General features: G+C 40.8%; 1 protein-coding gene across 1 annotated transcript; it reads left to right on the forward strand.

Moving 5' to 3' along the window:
• Positions 1–625: 625 nt before the first annotated feature.
• Positions 626–27416, forward strand: LOC145411037 (uncharacterized). The gene is made up of 9 exons (XM_080281099.1): positions 626–717; positions 2443–2624; positions 4493–4602; positions 9701–9831; positions 17963–18148; positions 20921–21034; positions 22088–22922; positions 23704–23853; positions 27253–27416. The coding sequence occupies exons 1-9, from the start codon at positions 626–628 to the stop codon at positions 27361–27363; spliced, it is 1911 nt and encodes a 636-aa protein (XP_080137225.1). The 3' UTR covers positions 27364–27416.

Below are 27416 nucleotides of genomic sequence, written 5' to 3' on the forward strand. Positions count from 1 at the left end.
AAGTGGTTTCAAAGCGGGCGGCGATGGGTGCGAGGTGAGGCAGGACTGACCAACAGATGGCGCTCAGTTCGAGTCCTCAAGGGAAGAAACAGGGGAAGGGAATTACTGTTATTACCCCGATTTGGTGTTAATTAGTGTGGTATACGGATTTGTAGGAAGCCATTACCAACAGTCAAAGGTCCATAGTATGTACTGAGGTTGTGTGTGTTTAATGTAATAATACTAGACTATGATGTTCATAGGAATGTTCGTGCACTTCTTTGGAATGTACGTGGCTTGTCAAAATGATGTTTGTGCTGTAATACATCATATTTGTGCCACATTTATAAAATATTTTGTCAGCCTTTTCTCCTAAATATTAGTTCACGGTGACTGATTTCCATGGGAGGTGTAAAGCACTACTGTTCCAGCACCTTGAACCCACAATACATGATCGTAGAGTACTCATTTTTTAAATATCACGATTAATTCCTATCAGCATGCATTATAATCAGATAGTATACGGGCAGCCGTGAAAGGAATATGAACTTGGCATGGAATAATATATAACAGCCCTATTTTGTGGCTACATGTATTATGTTCATAGTTATTCAGTCTATAAGCCCATTTTCATCCTATTTCAGGGATGTCTAAGCCTGGCAGTTCTTCAGAGAACCACAAATGTGTCTTTTGTGGTCAGCTTTTCCCTACAAAAATTGATATTCAAAATCACTTCAGGTAACAGTACTGCTTAACTTGTAGTACTGTACAGGTATTTGTAAAAAGTAACAACAGATATTTAGGCCTTTATATATATATATATATATATATATATATATATATATATATATATATATATATATATATATATATATATATATGCCATATAAGCTATATGCACACTGTATATGTATGTTTGTGAGGAATGTCTTACTTATGCAACTTTTAATACATTTTTAAATGGAAGCAATCTATTTTCCATATATGTAGTACTGTACTGTATACTGTGTAGAACTGGGGAGTGGTTAACACTAGCACACCTTTTGTGCTCATTAGAAAGATATGAATAAATGGATAATAGACCTCCCTTCTCCCCTCCATTTTTATAGAAGGTAATGAGCTGTTTCCCAAGTAACTGGCAGTGATATCACCATATCCCTCTGTCAGTACAAAGAATCAAGGTTCGTAGCTACATTCATCCATGTCTTTTGGTCACCTTTCAGGAGGTTCTGATTTTTTTTTTTTTTTTTTTTTTTTTTTTAATGACAGGAATTTGTGTCTGCTGCTACTGTAGTATCATTTACCTGCTCTACCTGGGAACACTAATATTCAGATTTATGCATATAATGGTAACATCCAGCCATTAAAACAGCTTCATCTATTTACAGGAATATAATGATAATTGAGTTCTGCAAATGAAACAGTTGGTAGAATGATATCTGTTAAGACTGTATTGTATCGTGTTTGTTGAGTTACCTCAGATTTATAAATAAAGAATTGTTTATGTTTGTTAACTTTCAATATGAGTGACCATTAGTGGCTTTATTGTGGGGCCTACCAGAATGTTGGCATTACAGTATTTTTAAAGAAGCCTACCTACAGAATAGTAAGAATTTGTGACATTTAGTTGGACACTTAACCTGTGACACCTTTGTTACAGAGTAGTGAAAATAGTAAGTTAAGGTATAGACTGGGAGGTAAGAACGTAGGTCTATAATAAAGACCAAAATTATGTTTTCCAATGTTGGGCTATGCTACTCATGAATATGACATTTATAGTGTAAAGCCAAAGTGGTGTGCAAATTAAAATAATCACATAAGGTATATATACTGTAAAACTAAAGTATAATGCTTTGCAAAAGAAAATTTTAACAGATTAGAATGAATTACCTAAAGGAAAAAAAAAAAAATGGAAGAAGTTTTCTTACTAGAATCATTCGGGACTACTAATGCAAATACTGTACTGTATTCCTGATGATTTTATTGAATTAAATAATATCCATTTAGTCTCACAAGATTGATATCAAATGCAGAATTAATTCCAATTATATGTATATATATATATATATATATATATATATATATATAATATTAATGTGATAGGTGGGGCACTGACCATCCAATAATACTGTACAGTGTTGTGCTACCTTCAGGTCACTGCATACTATGATTCTTGTATTCCAGGAAATTAAACTATACCTGTAATGTTAAGTGGATGAACTGGATCTGGTCCCTGAAGCCTTACTGTATATCTGGGAGATGGTTTAGGTATAATACTCATAATGTCACATAGGGGTGACTAACTGGTCACCTTCACTTTAAATGTCTAGACAGGGTAGTATAGCCATGGGCCCCTTTGTTTCTGTTGGGAGTAACGAAGGATTGAACGTTGATGATGATGTTTATGATTATGATGGGGCAGTAATATTAACTTCCTGTGTCTTTTTTCCAAATGCACACAAGACGTCATGCAAATGGTGAAATTGATATCAAGGGCCGCCTCAAGATTCCCCTGAAGCTGCCAGAGCCAGGTGGAATGAAGAATCAGGAAGCGAGCAGTGATGAAACTACAGAGGTGATCAGGCGAGGGGACAAGGCAGCAGCCAGTGCATGGCGGGGGGATGGGGCCACTTGTGATGTGTGTGGTATGAATCCCTGTTTATACTACAGAGTTCTTGTTATTTGTTGCCTTTTAAAAATTACTCCTTCATTATTTTCTTCATAGTATTATTAGTATTACCAGTAGTATTTTGCTGTTAAGTCCATAGTAGTTTTCAGAGAAATTGCCTGTTACAGTTCCATTGCTATATTATAAACTGATTTGCCAATATCCCTCAAAAGTATGGCATAAAATGTATGGAAACTGTCATACTGGGTCTTTTGGAATATGTCATGATGTGTAAGTACTTACCAGTTTGTAGATACCTATACTGTAAAAGGTTATGAGATTTACTGTTTTGTTGTTCGGTGTTGGATTCAGTGGAGGGGGTCCTGGGGATCCTGACATCTTGTTGTATATCTGTGTCATATTTTTTCTGGTCATCAAAAGAATAGACAGACTTTAATTATACTAAGTCCACCCTAACTTAGTGGAGGTTTTTGTCCCTTGCAGCATGTTTCATGTATAACTCAGTGGCATAATACGACTGTGCTCTGGCTTTAGCCCACATTATTTCTCACTGCACTGCTTCATAACTAGCATCATATTGCTTTCTTATGTTGATCTGTCATACAGCTCAGCATTCAAGATGCAAGATGGCAAATGTAGGCCAAGTTAAAATGGACAGAATACAGTATAGTGCAGACAGCAAACACTTAGCTCACAATAATTATAGAAAAAAATAAGCACTGTGTTTCCCATTATCATCTAGTATGACTTTGACCCTATACTGATACAGCTTTGTCATCAGTAATTAAAGAAATCCTGAACCTGCCTTTCACTAAATGCTGAATCCATTGTGTATGTTCTCATGTGCCGAGGCTCATTTAGATGTGAACCTGGTGGATTGCATAGTAATGAGTTCAGGATGTCTGTATTATTTGTAAGTAGAACAGCTTCATTTTTTTGTGTGTGTACCGTATGCAAGGAAGAAAGAACCAAGGGCTAGACTCATTTATTCCTAATGGAATGTATATTCAAATTTTGCCCCAGTTAATGGCATGTCCCCAATGAACTTTGTATGTGTGTGTGTTTGTGTGTGTGTGTGTGTGTGTGTGTGTGTGTGTGTGTGTGTGTGTGTGTGTGTGTGTGTGTGTGCGTGCATTCATGTGTGTCTCCACTGGATGCATGCAGCATTGCATGTGTTCATTAGGGATGGCATTATGCAGTACTAGAATGCAGTGGGGCCTTATGTCTAGAAATTATTTTATGCTACATTGGTGAGAGTGTAGCATGGCCTCTAGTTTATTATCTTGCAGGTTAGCCGTGCAGTGACTGTAAACTAAGGGGCCCACTTCAGTGGAGAGTACCTTAAATTTATTCCTCACTGAATGTATTTTGCCTGATGAATATGTTTAGAGGTTTGATAGTACAGAAACTTTGTAACCCCTTCACTACAGAGGTGACAGATGATATTCAACTTTTAAGAGACTTTTTGAACAGAGGAATCGAATGTACCTTTCAGTAACCCCTTCACAGCTAGAGATCATTTTAAGTTGAATAAAGATGTCTGGTGGTTGCAGGAATTAAATGTTAAATGTACAGTACTCTACATAAACTGATGCACCTAAAATGGCAATAGTGAGCATGGAATAGGAATACTGTATATACAGTATTCAGTATGGCCTTTTCATTTATTTATTGTTATTTTTTCTAAGTTCACATTCATTATAACAGTATTTTAATATTCTTCTCCCTACCAAAAAACTGATTTGCCAGTTTCCTGTAGTTTACATTACCATTTACGTGGAAAAAGTTGTGATATTTTGGCACACATGCCTGATGTATAATAGGACTGCTTGGAGGAATAAATTGTAGTACTGTCGTTTTATTTGGTCCTGTCTCTGCCGGCAGGTGAACTGTTCCGCACGGTGTCCCTGGCAATCTCCCACAAGTTCCGCAAGCACCCAGAGTCCATTCAGAAGCATTACTGTCCCTTCTGTGGCATGATGTTCCCCATTAAGGTATCTAAATATGACATATTACATAGATGTATGGGATAACGTGCCACTTTTTCATATTCTTTTTTTTTTTCCACTTCAGGTGATTCTACACTGAGTGTAAATGCAGATAAAACAAAAGTGATGATATCTGGTGTTGGTGGCGGTACTGTCAAAAATGTGGGAGAGTGGCCATGTGCAGTTTGCCACAAGAGCGTGGGAAGTAATTCTATCTTGTGCAGTGTTTGTGATAAATGGGTGCACGAGATGTAGTGGTATCAGAGGTAGACTGTGAGATAATGCTGATTTTATGTGTGCGGCGTGTTGGGGAGAGCAGGTGAAGATTGTCAGGCATGAAAGGATTGAATTTGCTGGTGAATCTCTTAAGTGTGTGAAAGAGTTTTGTTATTTGGGAGACATGTTGTGTGCTGGAGGTGGGGCTGGAGCTAGATCTGTGGCTAGGGTGAGAAGTGATTGGAAGAAGTTCAGGGAGCTCCTGCCTCTTTTGACATTGAGAGGGCTCTCCCTACGTGCTAAGGGGTCTTTGTATGCAGCATGTGTTAGGAGTGTAATGCTGTATGGTAGTGAGACCTGGGCAGTAAAGGAGGAGGATATTCGCCGTTACAGACGTTCAGAAATGACAGCGATTAGGTGGATGTGTAGTGCGTCCGTGCATGCAAGGTCCAGGGAGGCTGGGTTTACTATGGAAGGGTTGAGAGGTAGGATGGGACTGGAGTGTATTGATGTTGTGATGAGGAAAGGTAGATTGAGATGGTTTGGACATGTGGAGAGGATGGGGGATGATAATTGGGTGAGGAAGGTGAGAAGTGTTAATATTGGGGGTGGGGTTATGAGGGGTAGACCGAGAAAGACGAGACGAGGTCATTAAGTGTGACCTCAGGGTTAAGGGACTGAATAGGGAGGCTGCAATGGATCGTGTAGCGTGGAAAGCCGCCATTAGATGACCAAGGCTGACGCATGCAAGCATGGTGGAGCCTTTAAAAACGAAATGAAATGAAAAAAAATGAATGTGACAGGCCTATTGGTTTCCTGTAACTTAGGAAACCATTTACAGTGCTAGTTGTAAACCCTGTAACCAAATAATGGTGTGATGTGGAGCCTCTTTTGGTGCTTCTGTTAACTGGGGAGAGAGATATAAATCTGTTATTCATCTGAGAACCAAACCTCCAGTCTTCCCCATTCCTGCCTGTGGCAAGGTGCTGTCTGCCACAAGGGAACATCAGTTCACTGCATGAGATGGCCCTGCAGGGGCAGTTGATTGCCTGCTGTTGATGAGTCTGCTCAGCCAGATAGATTTGGGTTACTCAACAACAGGCATCAGCCCAAGAACTTGGTACTGCCTGTCAGTTTTAATTAACTTAATTGAGCTCCATGGTAGTGGCGATATTAATAAAGGTTTTCTCTGGCCCCCTCCAGCCTAAAAGGTTTCCCCTTAAGCTGAAGAAAAGCATCTGTAAATAGAATAAAACAGATAAATACACAAATGGAAAACATGGATTTCAGATGTTTGATTATTAAGTTGCTGATGAACTAACACTATTTCTTCATTTAGAGATGATTGTGAATCAGCATAAAATAATTGTTTAAGTCAGAAATGAGTGTTTTGTATGTTGTTATTGTTGCACCAAGCTAATAATACATGATTTTAATCTTTTGAGAATAATCCCAGGATTCAGAGATATGGAGAAGAGACTTACCCATTTCTCTGGTAGTACAGTCAACCCTCATATAATGTGGTACCATATAACATGGATTTGTACTTATGCAGTCACCTATAGTGTGACCAAAAAATATATACCTCTGTCATAGACAGATATACTGCGGCGAGTTGTCAGGCGTCAGAGCTCAGAAGTCCTGCCAAAAGTCAAATGTTGAACGTGATGACATCAGGTGAGCGGTGCAGTGATTGGTCGCATGACGTCATGTCCATATGTACCCCCATTGGCTGCTGGGGATGTCCTTCATTGTTTTTTGGTGGTCCCAAAGGGGACCATCCACCCACATCTGGACAGTGACTACAGGGAATGGGGTCTGGGGGTGCCGGGGACAGAGTGTGTGGCCAGCAGAGCCAGTCAGGTTAGTGACCTAAACTTTTTTTTTATCAGTGTCTAGGAACCTTTCTTATGTATTTTTAATAACTTCCTGTGTATGAGCACAAGAGTGAATGTCAGGAGGGTGTTTTATGGAGGGTTTGGGTGGGATTTGGGGTGAAAAGGGCAACTTTGGAAAATGTCCAGTCTAGATTAACTCTTTACAATGGAAACATATGGAATGTATAATACGGAAAAGTATAGTGCAGTGTGTTGTCATTCTATATTAGCTGCGTTATAGGAGGGAGGACTGTATTTCATCAGTCATTCAATCACTCCTTTCATTTAATTCCATGTTTCCTCTTAAGTTCTTATATTGAAGTTGGCACAGCTAATGTTTTGTATGGACTGGAAGGTAAAACAAGTACCAGAGACCAGCTAATTATTTCCCAGCCATTTATGGAAACTGTTGGGGGAGGCGTGGCTGAATCGGTAGAGAGGCGGCCTGCAGTCCTGATGGACCCAGGTTCGAATCCCGGCTAGGGCAGGGAACAGTTTAAGGATTTGAATTTCATAAAAGGCAGACTTTCCTGATCTACCAAATGACCCGCCGACATGTCGTAAAAACATCCCCGCTAATACCAATACACCAGCCCTGTATGAGACAGCCCTAGCATGTATTCAGTATGGACGGTGGGTGTTAGCGCCGAAGTGGTGACATGTGGAGGTGTAGGAGGACTACTGGGCCTTGGGATAGGCTACTGCCCCTGAGATATAGGCCCTGAAGCCTTTGCCCAGAGTCGGACACATAAAAAAAAATAAATAAATAAAAAATAAATAAATAAATAAAAGTTTGTAACAATGTTAGAGTCTCATCTTGGACTTTAACTCTGTTTACTTGTGGCTGAATATTTATAGCTAAAAACTGATGATTGTGTGGGTGGTTAGTAAGAATTTTGCCATATGTTAAAGTCAGGTTAGAGTCTCCCATGGTTGATGGATAAGGTAAAGTTCATAGGCCACTGTCATTAAGACAGTAAATGGTTTCAGCCAACTCCATGTTAGTCCTTTCAGTGTGAAGGAGTTCAAGGCTTGGGTAGAATAATCGGGTACTGTATATTAAAGGGTAGATGAAATACCTGTTCCCTGTGGTAACATTGAAAGATTGAAAATGGTCACTTCTTGGGGACCAAACTCAACTTAGGCATTTTAACCATTTTACCACAGGGTGCTGTTCCCACCAGCAAACAATTGTCTCTCTACACTGACTCTCTCAAGGTGCAGGGCCATGGATTCCACTGTCAGATATTACTTTGCACTGAGTTTCATTCTAGAAGCAGAAGCTGTCCTGCATTATTATGACATAATTTTAACATCAATGAGTGAGACTTGTAGGTTTATTTCTGTAACTCCTAAAGGATGACCTGGACACGTTACCTTCTGGCTTCTGTCAGATAATAATTCAGATGAGGAAAGCATTGTGTCCTTGAAAGATGAAGTAAATATTTTGCCTTGTTTCTCTCTCTCTCTATGTATGGAGCCTCTGTGGTACAGTGGTAGAGTGTGCATTTCGCCAGGGTTCGCGCCCCGCCAGGGTAAAAAAGAAAACTTTGGATGTGTTCACCCGGCCACCTACTGCATTGGCGGACACAAGGGGTGCTGTGGTTGAACCAGTGTCGCTTACTACAAAGTATGCTTGCACCCAGTCGGCTTGCGCGGGCCGATTACACATGGTTCACAGACTACACACACATCCAAAGCCACTCCAACACTACAGTTACACCTACAAGCACTCCTCACCCTACATACAGTCTCTACCAGACAGCCTAAGCCACTTGGTAGAGATACATTGGCTGTATCGTCCCGACTTCGGTCGGGATAGGCCGGTCCTGTAGTGGATACTCAAATGGCTGATGATGATGGTGATGATATATATATATATGTACACTCTATCTATCTATCTATTGCCAGACGCCACAATCCCATAAGGGGTGGCCATTTGACTTTGAGTTATTTGTTTTATGGGGAGGGGCACTAATCCTCCACCAACCCACTTGTTGACATGTAGGGAGCATGTATGATTTGGTTATATGGTTACCACCCAGCATAGTAAATGGTTTCTAGGCTTACAGGAAACCTCGTAAATTGCGGCAATTTTGGTCTGGACCACTGCCGTGAGTTATGAATTCCTTGATTTATGTGAAAAATTAATTTGGGTCTGGACTTTGGCCAACTCACCCTCACAGCACCCTACCTACACCTATCTAGGCACCATCAAACACAATCATACAAATTTAGGAATATTCAGTGCATGTATTAAGGGATCTCACCTTAATCCTATGATGAAATCGCTTAAGTGAATGGAGTGGAGTGGTGTTTGGAAGAACTTAAAACCTCTCAGCACTTGTTCTTCCCAAACTCTTTCACCAGCTTTGAAAACTTCTCTCCCCTCTCAACATGACAAATGAGCTCCAAACTTTGACTGTACGACAACTGCGGGAGCTTCTTGATGCCATACTGCTTAGAATGCTTCACTGGGGGGTCGGGAGGGGCCATGGCAGGTAGGAGGCAGGGGGAAGTTGCACAAAAAAGGCAGGTAACTCTCATACTCCACGGCGATGGTCTGTAGTGTGCGGACTGGCGGGACAAGAACAACAACAACATGGCGGCATTAGTATGCACACTTGCCACCAGGGATGCATGGTGATTGGTTGTTGGGTCGCGATTTTCAATTTGATTGCCGCGGTTTACGATTCTCCTTGGAAAAGGCTCACTTGGGTGCCTAGGTTCCACGATTTTCGTGACTTAACAGTGATTTAAGGGTGCCGGCAGTCTGACAGCCACTTATCCGTAGTTTATGAATCCGTGATTTATGAACACGCGATTTACGAGGATTGTACATATACTGTATATATATATATATATATATATATATTTTCCAGCATACTGATAGCTTTATGGACAACTAATTTTGTTAAGTTATTCTTTATAAATACTTGTGTTTTCATTTGTCAGATCATGCTCCATACATCTAAGCATCTCTCAAGTAACATCAGCATTTTTGTTCACAGGTTAACCGGGACAAACACCTGGTAACACATCCAGAGCTGCCCCCAGACCAGCGCTACCCCTGCCTTTGCTGTGGTGTTGAATTCTATAATCCAAAGGCCAGGAAATTTCATCTTGAGTCGGTTCACAAGGGGTAAAATGAATAGACTCTGCATATTTTAAATAATGTAACCTCTCCAACTGGCTTCAAATTTATAGCACACATGCGTGCATGCAGGCACACACGCAGGCACGCAAGCACACGTGCATACACACACACACACAAAGAGGCGGGGATGGAAAATATTATAATAAGAAAAGATCTGAATGAAGAAGAAAGAGAAGTTTTAAAATCATTAAAGGAAGAAGTAAAGGAAAAAAATGATAAGAGGACAGAGGAAGAACGTAATACTTTTTTTTGGAGAGTATTGGATATGAAAGTAAGGAAATGGTATTTAAGGAAATAGAAGTGAAGGAAACTAGGGGGGATGGTTGTGAAAGATCAGAAGTTGAGGAAGTGGTACGGACAGAGAGTAGGAGAGAAGAGGGTATTAATAATGTCAAAAATAATTTGAAGGTGATATATACTAATGTTGATGGTTTCATATCGACAAGGATCGAAATTAATGATTTCTTGAGAGAACATGAACCTGATGTCATGTGCTTTGTAGAGACCAAATTAAGAGAAGATATTGATGTTCATTTGGGAGATGGTAAATACAAACTGTGGAGAAAAGACAGAAAAGAAAAAAGGGAGGAGGAGTGATGATAGCAGTGAAGAACAACATAAATGTAGATACTGTGGAAATGGGAGAAGGCAGGGCTGAAGTGATATATATGAAATTAGAAACTGGAGAGAATGTTAAGAGAGATATGGCGGTAGTGTATGTTCCCCCAAAGACGAGAGCATGGAAGGATGACGAATACCATGAGATGTTGTCAGATATGGCTAGCTACTTGCAAAAAATAATTGAGAAAAGCAATAATATAATTTTGGTGGGTGACTTTAATTGTAAAGAGGTGAACTGGGAGGAATGGTACTCGGGAGGCGGCGAGGATTCATGGGGTACTATGTTATTAAATATAATAATGAATAATGTGATGACGCAGTGGGTCAAAGAAGAGACACGGTTTCGAGGTGAGGACACACCAGCAAGGTTAGATTTACTGTTCACCAAAGAACCCGATGTAATAGAATCATTGGAATATCTCTGTCCTTTGGGAAAAAGTGATCACGTGGTCATTGAGTTCCAGATGTTAATAGGAAACGTCGAGCCAAGAGACGAGCTTCATAGACAGGGAAGATACAACTTTGGCAAAGCAAATTTTACAGGATTGAGAAACTTTTTTGAAAATGCTGATTGGAGAAAATTCAGAGAAACAAGAGAGATACAGAGGAAGTGGGATATCTTTCTAGACCTCTATAATTTGGGAGTGGAAAAATTTGTACCAAGAGTAAGAGGGAAAGAAAACAGGAAAAAGGAATGGTTTAATAGAAGGTGTATGATAGCCAAAAAAGAGAGAGATAAGGCGTGGAACAATTGGAGAGAGGTAACGACAGAACAAAGGAAGAATATAAAAGAACAAGAAACGAATACACAAGAATACGTAGGGAAGAAGAAAGGAATTTTGAAAAAGGTATAATTGACAAATGCAAGGATGAACCCAAACTGTTTTATAGATTTGTTAATGGCAAACTGAAACAAAAGGAAGGAATCACCAAGCTGAAAGTAGATGGAGAGGTCTTTAAGGATGCGGCAATGCAAGCAGAAATAATGAACAAACGTTTCCAGTCAGTTTTCACTAAAGAAAAGGAGCTTGTGGAAGGGGAGGGAGTGATTAGAAATGTTCCGGTGATGAAAGATATAAAAGTGGAGGTGCAGGAAGTGTATAAATTACTGGAAACTCAAGATGTAAGGAAAGCCCCAGGACCTGATGGAATTTCTAATTGGGTACTGAAGGAATGCAGAGAACAACTGGCGGATAAAATTCACAGCTTAATTGTATGTTCACTGGAAGAGGGGAAAGTGCCAAAAGAATGGAAGAGGGCAAATGTGGTACCAATTTACAAGGGAGGAAACAGGGAAGAACCTCTGAATTATAGACCAGTGTCTCTAACCAGCATGGTCGCAAAATTGTGTGAGAGAATCCTGAAAGACAGATGGATAAAATATCTGGAAGAGATGAATATTTTGGCTGAATGTCAGTTTGGATTCAGAAGTGGAAGGTCATGTGTTTCAAACTTGTTGAGCTTTTACTCAAGAGCGATTGATGTGGTACAGGAGAGAGATGGTTGGGTGGATTGTGTGTACTTAGACTTAGAGAAGGCCTTTGACAAGGTACCTCATAAGAGACTAATATGGAAACTAGAATATATAGGAGGATTAAAGGGGAAACTTCTGGAATGGATGAGAGACTTTTTGAGAGACAGACAAATGAGGACAGTAATAAAGGAAAAGATGTCTGGATGGAGGGAAGTAACAAGTGGAGTCCCTCAAGGCTCAGTGTTGGCGCCAGTAATGTTCCTGATTTACGTAAATGATATGGTAGATGGAGTGAACAGTTATGCGAGTCTGTTTGCTGATGATGTAAAGATCTTGAGGAAGATAGAGGTTGAGGAGGATTGTAAAATACTGCAGGAGGATTTGGATAGGATACACAATTGGAGCCGGACGTGGGAAATGAAATTTAATGTAAAGAAATGTAAAATATTGGAAATGGGTAAAAGTAGCAGGAGACCATCACTGAATTATTTTTTGGGTAATGAATTAATCACAAAAAGGAGAGAAGAGAAAGATTTGGGAGTGCTGGTCCAAGATAGTTTGTCACCAGAAAAGCACATTAACAAGATAGTTGGAGAGACTTATAAGCTCTTGACTAACATAAGAGTAGCATTTCATTATATGGATGAGGAAATGATGAAAAAATTGATAGTGGCCATGATCCGCCCCAGGTTAGAATATGCAGCGGTAGTGTGGTCCCCACACAAAAAGAAAGATATAAACAATATTGAGAGAATACAAAGAACAGCAACCAAGATGGTCCCCAGTCTGACAGACCTGTCATACAGAGAGAGGCTGGAAAAACTGGATTTGCCTTCGTTAGAGGAAAGGAGAAAGAGGGGAGACATGATTGCGGTGTTCAGGACCATGGTGGGAGTAGATAAAATTGACAAAGAAGATCTGTTTGTATGGGATAAGAGAGCAACAAGAGGACATGGAATGAAATTGAAAAAGTCAAGCTGCTTGAAGGATATCAAGAAATATAGCTTTCCTTACAGAAGTATAGACTTATGGAATAGCCTGGACAAAGAGATTGTCCAGTCTAAAAACTTAAACGAGTTTAAAGTTAAATTTGACTTATTGAGAAACAGCGACGGAAACCCACGAGCATAGTACATTCCGTGTATATCACAATTAGGTATATTCTTAAATATTTGAAACGACTTAGACAAAGAGGTGGTGCATGAGAAAAACATTCATGTGTGTAAAGGTAGACTTGATAAATGTGGATATGGAGACAGGACAACACAAGCATTTCTCAATTCCTGTATACTACAAATAGGTAAATACAAATAGGTAAATACACAGAGGGGGGGTAAGACTGTCAGTCTTGTGTAAACAGCATTAAGATCTGTTGATTGCACCGAACTGCAGTTTCTCATCTAAGCTGATTATAAAACACCTTTGTTGCCTCAGTAACTAATACACACACACCAACATGGTATCTTTAAAAAACATTGTCAAATTCATGTATTGTAGTAGTCAGAAGTATAAGATACAGTATCATTTAGCACTTTACTTGTACAGTACATGGTACATGTGTGTGTTCTTATAATCAGTATGAGCATATATCAAGTTATGCAAGAGTTTTGTCCCGGAAGGTTTTACAAACACCAAATTTACATATGCCAGATCATTTATTTTAAGTCTCTAAGTTGCTTGCATGCTTTGGACTTGGTCACCTAATGACACTCTCCATGCTGTCCGGTCTTTGGCAGCCTCCTTATTCAGTCTCTTATCCCTGAGGTCACACTCTATGACCCTTTCCCAGGTCTTTTTCAGTCTGCCATTTGCAACCCTACCCCCTGCATTCACCCTTCACATCTTCCACACTAAGTTATCCTCCATCCTCTCAACATGCCCAAACCATACATGAATACTGGATAGACATAGCTATAAGTATGAAACACACTCGTAATAAAAATTAATATATAAAATTTGTAATATAAGAATAATAAGTCCTAGTGAGTGATGAACAGGGTAGCTTTAGGAGTGGCAGAGGATGTGTGGATCAAGTATTTGCAATGAGACCGATAACATAGAAGGCTTGTGAGAAGGACCATAAGGTGTTTAGGGCATTCATGGATCTGGAAAAAGCATATGACAAAGACAGAGAGGGATTGTGGAAAGTTTTGCACATGTATGGTGTAGATGGTAAGCTGCTAGGTGCTGTCAAGAGTTTTTATGATGGTAATGAAGCATGTGTAAGGGTTAATGGGCATCTAAGTGAATGGTTCACGATCGGTGTGGGTGTGCGACAAGGTTGTGTGATGTCCCCATGGTTGTTCAATATATATATATATATATACTGTATATATATATATGGATGGGATGATGAAAGAAGCGAAAACATGAGTAATGGAGAGAGGGATGGCATTGGTAATGAATAGTGATGGATGGAATACCTCAAATTTGTTGTATGCTGATGATGCAGTACTGTTTGCAAGTACTGGACAGGAGCTTGGTAGACTAGTGCAGAGTTTTACTGATGTCTGTGATCGTCGTGCCTTGAGAGTAAATATAGAGAAGAATAAAGTGATGGTTATTGAGAGAGAAGGTGACTCCCAGTGTGATGTCACAGTGAATGGAGAGAGACTGGAATTGGTGAGAGAGTTCAAATACTTGGGTACAGTGATAGAAAAGAGAGGAAAATGTGCAAAAGAAGCTGAAAGTAGAGTGACACAAGGAAGAAAAGTAGCTGGTGCAATGAAGGCCTTGATAAGAAACAGAGGCTTGAGTGTTGCAGCTGCACAAGGCTTACATGAGGGAGTGTTAGTGCCAACTCTGACATATGGATGTGAGACTATAGTGTTGCATGAAAATGAAAAGTCAGGAGTAACAGCAGTGGAGATGGGACTGTAAATGAAAAGTCAGGAGTAAGAGCAGTGGAGATGGGACTGTAAATGAAAAGTCAGGAGTAAGAGCAGTGGAGATGGGACTGTAAATGAAAAGTCAGGAGTAAGAGCAGTGGAGATGGGACTGTAAATGAAAAGTCAGGAGTAAGAGCAGTGGAGATGGGACTGTAAATGAAAAGTCAGGAGTAAGAGCAGTGGAGATGGGACTGTAAATGAAAAGTCAGGAGTAAGAGCAGTGGAGATGGGACTGTAAATGAAAAGTCAGGAGTAAGAGCAGTGGAGATGGGACTGTAAATGAAAAGTCAGGAGTAAGAGCAGTGGAGATGGGACTGTAAATGAAAAGTCAAGAGTAAGAGCAGTGGAGATGGGACTGTAAATGAAAAGTCAGGAGTAAGAGCAGTGGAGATGGGACTGTTGAGGAATGTATGTGGAGTACAGAGGGTGGATATGATACGAAATAGTGTGATTCGTGAAAGGTGTGGAGTGAGGAAGTCAGTGGACACCAGAATTGAAGAGAGTGTCCTGAGATGGTATGGTCATGTGGAAAGAATGGATAACAATAGAGTGGTGAAAAAGGTATACCTGAATGAATTTGAAGGAGGGAGGAGGTGAGGTAGGCCAAGGAGAAGGTGGAGAGATGTGGTTGATGAGTGTTTGAGGAAGAGAGGTTTGGAAGTCGGTGAGGCTAGGGAACTGACAAGAGATCGAGCTGGCTTGATGAATGTTGTGAAGAGAAATGCACGATCAGGGATTTTGGCACCCCTTGTGAGCATGGCAGCATCCGGATTGACTCAACCGGATACTTTTGTGTGAAGCTGCAGAATGTGGTGAATGTTTTTTGCCGTATCCAGCAGAGCCAGGATTCCGGGGGCTTGAATAATGAGTGAATGGAAGTGTGGCGTACTGTATTTGGATTGGGCAAGTTTGTGCTGTCTGGACATTGCTACTCCTCACCCTGCCCTTGGATGGGAAAGGAGGTCCGGATGATGATGATAAGAATAATAAACAATACACACTGCAATGATAAAACCTATGAGTACATTCTGTACTGTACTACACATTTTGTGTATGTGTCTATCTGTCTGTAGCCATATGCCTTAACCCTAGAAGAAGTGGCCGCAGATGAATTGTCTTCATATCACCCTGCCCTCCACCATCCTGCTGCCCTGTATACAGGCGACACCCTTGATCCTTATACCTCCACCCTGTCATGCCATCTCATCCTTGGGTTTCCCCTCCCCCTTTCCACTTCACTCACAGACATTTTCCTGGTTTGTCTGTCATTCTTCATTCTCCCCTCATGACCTTACCATCTCAAAAGTACTTTTTGTAATGTTTTCCAGCACATCCACTTCATCCACGCAGTGTATGACTGCCTTTAGGTGACTACACTGAGTGACAAGTCAAAGGATTTTCTGTAGACCAAGACAACATATACAGTATTAAACTGAGTAGTAACCATATAATTAAACCCACACATTTACTACATGTCATGAAAGTGACAAAGTAGGTTAATGGCAGATTAATATATGCCCTGTAAAAACAGGCCCTATGCACATTCCAGTCTTAAAAATAAACACATTAATCACGTTGCTGACCCTTCTGTAAAACTGAGCTTCTGAAATTGGAAATTTGTGTCTCCATAAATGCATGGCACTTTTATGTCTATAACAAATATAATCACAAAATACCACCCATACACAGCCCACCTTACCATCATTGCAATGCTGCCATGTACACTACAGCACTACCTCATCAACTTCACTTTCAGAACACATATAAGATCCCCAATAAACCTCAACAAACAATCCTTTTGAATACTTTTTGCCATCCACCTGGTTCATGTCTAAGTAAGCCAGGGGCATCAGTGACAACTCTTTTGGTAACCTGTAGCATTTCCAGATTCCTCCTTCCTACCTTTATAATAATAACTCTAAGCCCGACCGGGCTGATGTATGGCCCGGCCTCCACTATAGGTGGAGGAAATCTTAAAATGAACGAACTCAAAGCATTTGCCGTTTTCTTCTTCTAACTAATATCATCATCATCATCATCATCATCATCATCATGAGTTATTTGAGAGAAGTATGTGGAGTCACATGGAGAGACAGACTGACAAATGTGGAAGTGAAGGAGCATTGTGGTGTGGATGTGGATGTGATGGAAAGCATTAGGAGAAACACACTGAGGTGGTTTGGTCACGTCGAGAGGATGGAAAGCGAGTGTATGTGAGTGAGGTGGAGGGGGGAGAGGGATGGGGAGGCCAAGGATGAGATGGAGGGATGGAGTGGAAAAGTATATGAGAGAGTGGGGTATGAGCCGGAAGCATGGCAGTGAAATGGTGGGGGACAGGGTGACATGGAGGCACCCCTTACGAGATTAAGGCGTCTGGCAATAGACAGATAGATAGATCATCATGATCTTTTTATTGCCACCTTAGGATGAGGTGAGGTAGGATCCAGAAAGAGGAAGAAGGTATGGAGGTTGAAGAACTATCAGCAGCATGTCTAGTGAAGTGGTCCACATTTATTCACACATCATTCAAACCTCCATAATGTTGGCTCCACCTCTATGGCTGAACTATCTTCACATATCTTAGGAGATATTTTTAAAATAAATACTCTTCATATATACTTACCAGATGGTCAACCCATCAACTGTCAGACTAAAAATGGAATGCCAGTCCCTTGTCATGTGCTTCTTCATGCATAATTCTTCCAACCCACAGGATCCCATGTCATTTTCTTTGCCTCCTCAATGTCCACATCTAACTTTCTCAAATCTTCTTTTACCATGTCCATCCACCTTCTTGCCCTACCATATCATTTACCATGTTCTTCCTCCTGTCTTGTATTTCATTCCACTACATCCCATCTCCCAGAGCTGTGAGGTTCCTCCTACCTTGCATTCCTCTCCACTACAGTACTCCCTGTTCCCTAGAGCTGTGCGGTTCCTCCTGTCTTGCAATTCACTCAACTCCTCATCCCCTAAAGCTGTGAGGTGCCTCATTCCTTGCATTCCCCTCCATACTCCCAATTCCCCAGAGCTGTGAAGTTCCTCCTTGCAGTTCACTCCACTATTCCCCATGTCCCAGAGCTGTGAGGTTCCTTCTGTCTTGTAATTCATTCCACTATTCCCCATCCCCCAGAGCTGTGAGGATGGTGGACCCAATCAAGACCCCTGCACCCAGCATGAAGATTGTGGTGAATAATGCAGGTGAAGCCAACAGTGTGTACTACTGTCATTTGTGTGGCTGCGAGTACCAGGTGAAGTACAACCTGCAGAAACACCTGGCCACCAAGCACACTCAAGAGGAGAGACATGCACGCCCTCAGTGAGTCAACACAGGATGGTGGGATGATGACAGATAGGTAACCATCCTCACACTCATGCTCCTACAGTTCACTCTCATTTGAATAAAATTGTCTGGTATCATCTGGAACAGAACAACTGGTACTACTATTGTCCTGACAACTGTGTGAGAAAATCAGTCATTTAGTAAATTGTAAAGTTTGTAGTGTATATTTTTGAACATTTTCTTATCTATGTTATTACCGTTCATTCCTGATGAGGCATTATAGGACTGGAGGATTGATGGATAAATGAATTATTTATGAATTTAGTAATACAGCCTGTATTGTCAGATGCAGCTTGTTTAATTTTCAGGAGCATAACTTGCATTCAAGATTGCCATATATTGCGGTTGAAACTGTTTCATGCAATAAGCGACTTCAATACTTATGAATCAAACCTGTGGTGCTCCATAGTAAAACAGTACAGGCATGTATAATAATATGAAAAGATTACATTGTTCACCCATTTATGCTTCACTGCACCTCATAAACACCATGGTGAGTACTGTACTGTAATTAAAATTCTCAAAGAAATCACCACTGGAAAATTAAAGAAATCACTCCACTGGTAAACTCCCAGTTTTCTATTACCATAACTCTTTTGCTACTGTGGATTCACCTGAGCCTTCACTTCAAATCATGAGATGATTTTTTTTCATTCAAGGTTCTGACAGTTAGCAGGTTAATCCCTGTATTGTTTCATGAACCTTTTTGCTACCATGAAGTGTATCTATTTCTCTCTATTGCCAGATGCCTCAGTTCTGTAAAGGGTGGTCACAGACTAATTCCCTCCATGTTGCTCTGTTCTCTACCATGCTGCCCTTCCTCCAGCTCACCCCCCCTCTCTCATATATCACTCCACTCCATCCCTCTATCCCATGAAGTCATTATAATTTACTCTGCTACCATCCTATAATTTACTCTGCTTCATAGAGACTTTCTGAACAAGCGACCAGAAAAATCCTTTATCCCCTTAAGTGCAAGAGGTCCCCACAACTGACACATATCATTTGGATTAATTGTGAAAGACTTAAAAATAAGAAAAACAACATGTATTATACCATACATTGTCCAACAGATTTATATTACCAGGTAAATGTAGCTGTAAGAAAGAAAATAGGTATGTGCGAATGGTTATCCTTGTGAGGTGGAGTGAGGGTTCTGAAGGCTTGAATGATTGTGTGGCTTATTTAATGGGCATACTGTTGATAGTTCCCCCACATTTATGCATATTACTCTGTCCTTGGTTCTGGGCCCTACCTCATCTCATATTTAAGTGGGAATGGGGATTGGATAATTATGATAGTGACATCTTAATATTTTCATGTTACAGTATATACCAGTCTGTATGTATTTTAACACTGACAGGTTACATCACTGTCTCAAGTAACTAACCTTGACATTGCAGGGATATGGGTATATCATTAGGGCAGACCTCTCATCAAAACCATCGTAGTGAAAAGAGTGGATAAAATTTATACTGGATGTCGTTCAGGCCTGTGGAATCCTGACTTCACCTCACAGGCCTAACCTGTCTATCTGTCTATAGCTAGACACCATAATTCCATATGGGGTGGCTGTTTGTTTTTGAGTTAGTTGTTTTATGGGGAGGGGCACAAACCCTCCACCAACACACTTGTTGACTTGTAGGGAACACGTAAAGGCTGGTTATATGGTTACCACCCAGTGTTGTAAATTGTTTCCCGGCTTAAAGGATACGATTAGGCTTGTCACTCAGTGCAAAGCCACTTGAAAAAGAAAGAGTAATAAAAAGTGACAGGAAAGATGGGAGAAATAGGAAGAGAGGAGGGCAGTCACAAAAAGAATGATAAAAGTGAAGGAAGAAGTAGGCAGCACTACATCAAGTGAGTGGAAGATGGTCACCGCCACTTACCAAAAACTGGCCTAACCATGCACCAGAAATAAATTATATATAGTAGACCCTCCATTTATACACCCTGTGCTTGCATGAAACATGATTTACACATGGATATACACTTCTACTCCAGTTCCTTTTACACAGAGCCAATTCCATTTTCTCAGAAAAATTACTTGACATTCCATTTTTGCATACCAGCATTCAAAATAATCACCAAGACAAGCCTCGGATGAATCTGGGGGGAGAGATTTTGCGGGTTTTAAGGCTTAGCCACAGCCCTCGAGTGGTTAGGGGTACTGCTCAGTCACCCTTCTCTAGTCCCTCAGCCTTGGATACGTCCCCGCACCCAAAATATCAGTTACATCGTCATCATCACAGTGAGTTAAAAGTCCATTTATTGGCCACATATTATCATTATTTACCTATTCATGCACAATTTCTTAAGCCTAATTATTATCAGTATGTTTTTATGCATGTGTTAAGGTGGGGTTAAACAGGGACTTTTGGAAATTCTGGGATGTTGTCCCTCCACATTAACAATAGTTCTTATGACACAATTTGTGTTTTATTTACTCAGTAGTTTTTACCCCCTTATTAGCCACATAAATGGAGGGTCTACTGTATACAGTATGTGCAGGTGGCCTTACCTGTGAGGTGGAGTCAAAATCCAAAGACTAGAATCCTAAGACTAGAATGATATGTGAATGAATGTATGGTCCATTTCACTGGGCATGCCATTGGTAATTCTCCCTCTTCCATAGATTATCTGTTTTCTGAACCCTACCTCACTCCATCCTTAGGTGAAGAAAAAATAAAGTGATGGTGATGATGATGATGATGATAAACAAGTGCAGCAATATTTTTCCACCACCAGGGAGCTAGTGCAGTGCAACCTGTGCTCTGCTTTGTTCTACACTAAGCGGGCGTATGAGGCTCACAACCACCACCACCGCGAGGGAGACATGTTTGCCACCAATGAAATGATGAGGTAAGATCTAATGTCCACTGATATTTTAACAGTACAGTAATTTTTCTTTATTAATCACTTTGTCTTCAGTCTCTTGAGTTGTTTTTCATCAAAAGGTCTGGTGATTTAACCTTCTCACGGTTTTCATATGCACTTGATGTTGACGAGGAGCTTACATGTGGTAGTGCTGTGAACCCGCGGTGGAGTAGTTTCACCACCTGGGAGCTAAACCTCCTCATATTTCTCTGCACCTCACTTTAGGAAGGACCATAGTCCAACCCAGCTGAGGAGCTGTCTACCACATGGGGATGCCAGATCCCTGCACAGTGTATGTACTGTATTGTACCTGTAGGATGGCCCCACAGCTAGACAGACTGGGGTTAAGCAACAACAACACCTTAAGAGGTTAACAGTCTTCCATGGGTTTTCCCAGCCTGCCAGGCCTCGGTTTGTTTGGTGATACAACATTTGAGGAGATGTCCTGGGTGGCACCAATGACCCTCCTAATGGTGGATGTTCATCAACTTGTGCATGGAGCTATTTCAGTTGTACCTAAATTTTTTCCCTTTCCTTGCAGTAATACGAGCCTTCTCATCCCTTGAAATCTTATTTTCTTGTATCCTGATGCCATGGGGGATGGGGTCAAACAGTAGGACACAAATTTATGGAACAGAGTCCAGGAAGAGCAAAACTTTACACCCCATCTGTCGTGGTCTGAGATGCACTGAGGGTGGTGTGAGGTGGAAAACTAAATTCGCAGATACTGCCTGACTGCTGAATACAGTATATGATAGATCAGCTGACCAGAATTTTCAATTCTGATAGTGAGAATGGACCAAGTAAATAATTTGAAGTACATGGGCTTGCCCCCTGTCTTTTTTTGAAGATACAGTACTGTAATTGGCTCTTTCAGTTAATTCACAGCTATAGTACAATACAAGGTATTTCCAAAATAGAAGCTGTGTACAGTACCAACATATGGAATATGTGTGAGAGAGTAGACTAAGAAGACTCTAGAATTTCCTAATTCCCTTTTTTTTCTTCTTCTTTTTTTTTTTGGCGTGTGGTTTCCAGAAAACAGGTTGTGCAGAGGATAGACCAGGATTTTGATCAGCGTAGAGTGCCAACAACAATGGAGCGTTACCTGTCTGCCTCCGCTGTCAGCTCCAACCGTTCCTCCACCTGGCGCACCATCCAGGCTGCCAGACGGGGAGCAGGGAGGGCACACAGCCACTCTCAGACCCCTTCATCACCGCTCAGCCCACTTCATGCAGACCAGAGCAGTATGGAAGTTCTGAATTTGAGTAATGATGACAGTTGTGGTGATAGCACATCCTCAAGCCTTACACAGAGTTGCAGTGACCTAACTTCATCAGAACTGTTGCTCAAGAAAAAGTTATCTGATAATCTCTCCTCAGACTCCCCTTTGTCATCAATGGAAGAGATACTGCCTGAGTGTACGGAAAAAAGGATCAGTGAACTAAATTTAGTCTCAGACAAGTTTGGAACTAGAGGGACAGATAGTCATCCAGAACTAGATGTTGGTCAAAGAGGCAAAAAGAATGTCAACAAGGAAGCCATGTTGTGTGCACAAAGTGAGAGTGTGGTGTGGGGTTCTGGAGAAGGGGAGGACAGAGCCAGACGGAGCCAAAGGATGATGGAGGATTCAGAAGAGGATGATTCAGAAATTAGCAGCCTTGGAACAGTAAATCCAGACACAGTCATGCCCAACCCAGGTGTAGTGGTCAAGACAGAGGTAACTGGAGAAGACTCTTATATGAAAGATTCTTTAGCTAAACATAGTGATGGGCAGCCAGTGGTGAAGAAAGAACCACTTGACAAAAAAGATCAGACAGACAATGGGCAAATGAAAATAAAGAATGAGGAGTGTGATGCAGGGGAGCTGGAGGTAATTTTTTTTTAGTAAATTATTGTGATTTAACATATATCCTCACTTAATCTTATGCATGCTTCATAATGATATAGCTACTGGTACTGTATTTATATATAAAGACATCACAGTACATTGTGGTACTTAACCCGTTAACTGCTCATGGTGGTTTTTTGGAGGTGTCCGTGGTGCACAGACATTGGGGCAAAGTTGAAATTTCCCAAAGCCATATTTTGTCTTCAGAATTGGGAGAACACATGCCAAAGTAGATAGTAATGAGATATTAGCTCAATATTTACTGATTCCCTATTGGAATGTATGTTTTTCATTTTCTTTTTCAGTTTCAGTTTCGGTTTTGAAGGCTCAAACATGCTTGTATGGGTCGGCCTTGGTCACTATGGCACTATATTCGAAATTCACCTTCACGGCAAGGGCTGTTTTGAGCAGTCGCACTCAGAACAGCCCAGGCTGTATAGAGCAGTTAACGGGTTAACAGTCATTGAGTCCAATACATGTGGTATAGAAATTAATCTGTATACCAGTACCGTATAACACATTCATTCAGATATCTGAGTGTTTGTTTCAATTCATTTATAAAGGCTCCAATGTGCTTGCATGCGTCAGCCTTGGTCACCTAAAGGGGGCTCTCCATTCTGGTTGAACTCTGACTGCTTGCCTATTCAGTCCCTTATCTCTAAGGTCACACTTTCTGAATTTTTCAGATGCTTAGAACATTTTTCTTAATGGAAATTTGTGAGTTTTCAGCATTGTAATGCCTTTTGTGCACTCAAATTTACAGGTAGAGAAGCTGGTAGGAGTGCGGTCAGGGAAGCAGGGGAGAGAATTTTTGGTACGATGGAAAGGCTTCGAGCCTGCTGATGATACTTGGGAAAGAGAAGAGTTCCTCAACTGCCCACACCTTATCAAAACCTTCCTCAAGACCAAGAGGGTAAGTGATCTAATACTATATTTGATACAGGTAACTGCATTGTACAGTACTGTCTTCTGCTAGTGAGGTTTACAAACTCACATTATCTGCTTCTTCTATCTGTCTATCTACCTATAACCCAACGCCATAATCCCGCAAAGGGTGGTTGCAGACAAAACTCCTCCAAATCACTCTGTCATGCACCTTTTGACTGCCCTCCCCCCATCTCACTCCCCCTCCCTCATTTTAAGTAATTTATATATGGAGTATTTTGAAATGGAACTACTGCCACGAGTGTCTCACCCTCAGCTCATTTGGTTTTGTTATGTTGATGACATATTTTCGTTTTGGCCTTCAGCACTTGATACTTTTGATGAGTTTCTTACACACCTAAATAATCTTGCTCCCTGCATTAAATTTAAAGTTGAGTGGGAGAACGGGGTTGTTATTTGTTTTCTTGATGTACTGGTGATGAAGAAAAATCATTCACTTAACTTTAAAGTGTACAGGAAACCAACCAGTTGTAACTTGTTTATTCATTATATATCGTATCATCAGTCTGCCACAAATTGTCTGTTATCTCATCAGTGTTCCTTAGAGCCCTTAGAATTTGCAGTCCAGAACACATAGAAGAAGAAAATAATCTCATTTGGGAAATCTTCCAAAAGTTAAGGTATCCCAAATGGTTCTTAAAAAAAAGGCATACCTTAAAGCTAGGCAATCTTAGTACATACCTAAAAACCCCACCACAGAAAAGAAATGCTTCCTTACTTTGTCTTATGTTGCAGACTTGAATATGTTAAAGTTAGTAGGTTCAGTAATGTAAATATAGCATTTAGGTATACCTCCACCATCAGATCATTGTTAGTAAAGAACAAATGTACAACATATTCAGAAGCAGGCATATGTAAAATTCCTTGCAAAGATTGTGAACTAGTTTACATAGGAGAAACAGGTCGAAGTTTGGAAACACGGATCAAGGAACACAAGTATGCCATAAAAACGTAATTTGAATAATTCAGTGTTAATCATGTTTGTGAAGCCAGCCACAGAATTGACTGGCAAGGTAGCCATCTAAAAAAGTCGTGACTTTCAGAAATGAAAGATTATTGAAACCATGTGTATTAAAAAATATGAGAATTTCAGCCTTAGTGAAGGACTGTATAAGCTAGGTCCTATAATGAGGTCCCTGGTGGAAATGTCCCTTCCTACTCCAACACAGGTGAGGCCAGACAGGAATTACACCTGACCTGTTTGGTGATGTCTCCTCCTTTCCTCCTTTGAGGAAATCCCCACTTACAATCCACCCCACCCCACCTCACCGTTACCCCACCCACCCACACACACATGCACAAAAAGGAGCCCTTGTATTGTCAATAGGCTATGTCATTCCCTCTTTCTATCTTGACCACTGAAGATGGTAGTAGTGTCCACCGAAACTGTTGGTAAATATATTCTTCGTCTACAAGTGTGGGTTTTAGTTACCGTCATTGATTATCACGCAAGGGTGATTCATCCAGCCAGCCCTTGCAGGGCCGTCCCATGCAGAGAAGCGATGTCCCCTTGTAGCTGACAGTGCTTCTAAAATGAATGATGGGGAATAGTGTGGACATTTAGTTTCTGGATGGTCACTGCATTTGTGTGTCTCCACCCATTTAAGAGAAACATCATAGTAGGGTTCACTTTGTTTACAAAGACTCCAACATATCTTGCATGCGTCGGCCTTGGTCACTGAATGACAGCTTTCCATGCTGCTCAATCTGTGGCAGCCTCCCTATTCAGTCCCTTACCTCATCCCAGGTCTTTTTCGGTCTACCTCGCAACCTACCCCTAATGTTAACACTTCTCACTTCCTGCACCTAATTATCATCCCCCATCCTTTCCACATTCCCAAACCATCTCAATCTACCTCTCCTCATCACAACACCAATACACTCCAGTCCCATCCTACCTCTCAACTCTTCCATTGTAAACCAAGTCCCCCCAGGCCTCGCACTCAGGAATGCACTGCACATCCACCTAATCAAAGTCATTTTTGTAAGTTTGAGCCTGTAAATATCCTCTTCTTTTACTGTACAGGCCTCACTACCATACAGCATTACACTCCAAACACATGCCGCATACAAGGATCTCTTAGCACGTAGGGAGAACTCTCTCGATGTCAGGAGAGGCAACAGCTTCCTGAACCGTTTAAAAGTTAAAATCTGTATCACAGTCATACTTATATACACCAGAAATTGCTTCAGTCCACCCTTCTTTTCTGTAGAACTTGACTGTAGGTGGGTTTGTCCTCGATCCACTTTATTCGATGAAAAGTATCAGCATGATTCATGCAAAGAGAATATGAAATCACAAAAAATAAAGGCCGATGACTCTCATCTTATATGTCAGGACCAACTTGCCTAGCCCCGGGCTCCTATGCTCATCATGGGGCAGCGTAGGATTGGATCATTAATGAATGGATGGATGGACAAGTTACAAGCACTTGTACGTCCTAAAAATTCATGCCAGCACTGAAGACTTTCAGTTATGCAGTAAACTCTCAGTTATCTATAATAATTCAGCCACACCCTATGCCGTATAATGTGAAACATCAGATATTGCATAGTACCCCCCATTAGCTCAGCAATTAGCATTGAGCCAGATATTGTGTTATCATCCATCTCAGTCCTCTATCCTAAAAACTTTCCTATACGGAAAAGATGAAGATTTAGGATAAAATGCAAAAAATCATGATACAATACTGTAATACAGCGCTGGTTGGCTACCACTTTTGAGCTGGTTGATACATCTCAATGCCGGATATTGCATAGAACTGTTGGTTATATCCAGTTTCAGTGCCAGATGTTGCATAATTTCACCAGATATTGCTTTAATAGAGCCAAGCCAGCAGCGCTGAATATTGCAACAACGGATAATTGAGAGTTTACTATATACACCAGCAGACACCAGATAGCAGCACTGTCAGTATGTTAACACAAGACTTGTGGCAGTCTTTGAGGTTTTTCCTAAATCTTCTAAGTAAACATTCAGTTGCATCTTATTTTTCACAGTTTATTAACAGTTGTAGTTTAATTTTTTTTTTTGTATTGTATATTTCACCAATGATAGGCAGTTAGGATAACTGCCTGTATATGTGGCTGTTTTGAATAAAGCCAGAGCTAACTCCAGCCTAGCTTCATGACATTCATCTCCGAAGATGCATGAGTACGTTTCAGTGTATTCTTTAGGGAAAAAGTGCATCTTATTTGTCACGAAATACAGTAGCCTACTTGTAACTTACCACTTAATCATCTCTTGTTACAGCTTAACATTTAAAACAGAGGTGGCAATTTTAAACCAAAGTTATTGCGAACCAATTATAGGGATTTTTCATCTCACTCACTCTAATAATGTTTTAATTATGGCTCGTATGTGTAGGTAAAGGCTGGGGCAGGAGGGGGCCTCGTCCTGGAATGGTACGAGACACAGGCTAAAGATGCACCGAGACCAAAGCGTCACAAACACAGCACGACAAATATTGCAAGATAAGAATAAGTTTGGACACGTAAGTTTAGGCATTGCAGAACCGAGAGCATGTCGAG

The sequence above is a fragment of the Coenobita brevimanus genome, chromosome 87 (assembly GCF_032717465.1).
Source record: "Coenobita brevimanus isolate Jiangsu-jjx chromosome 87, ASM3271746v2, whole genome shotgun sequence".
NCBI classification, from domain to species: Eukaryota; Metazoa; Arthropoda; class Malacostraca; order Decapoda; family Coenobitidae; genus Coenobita; species Coenobita brevimanus.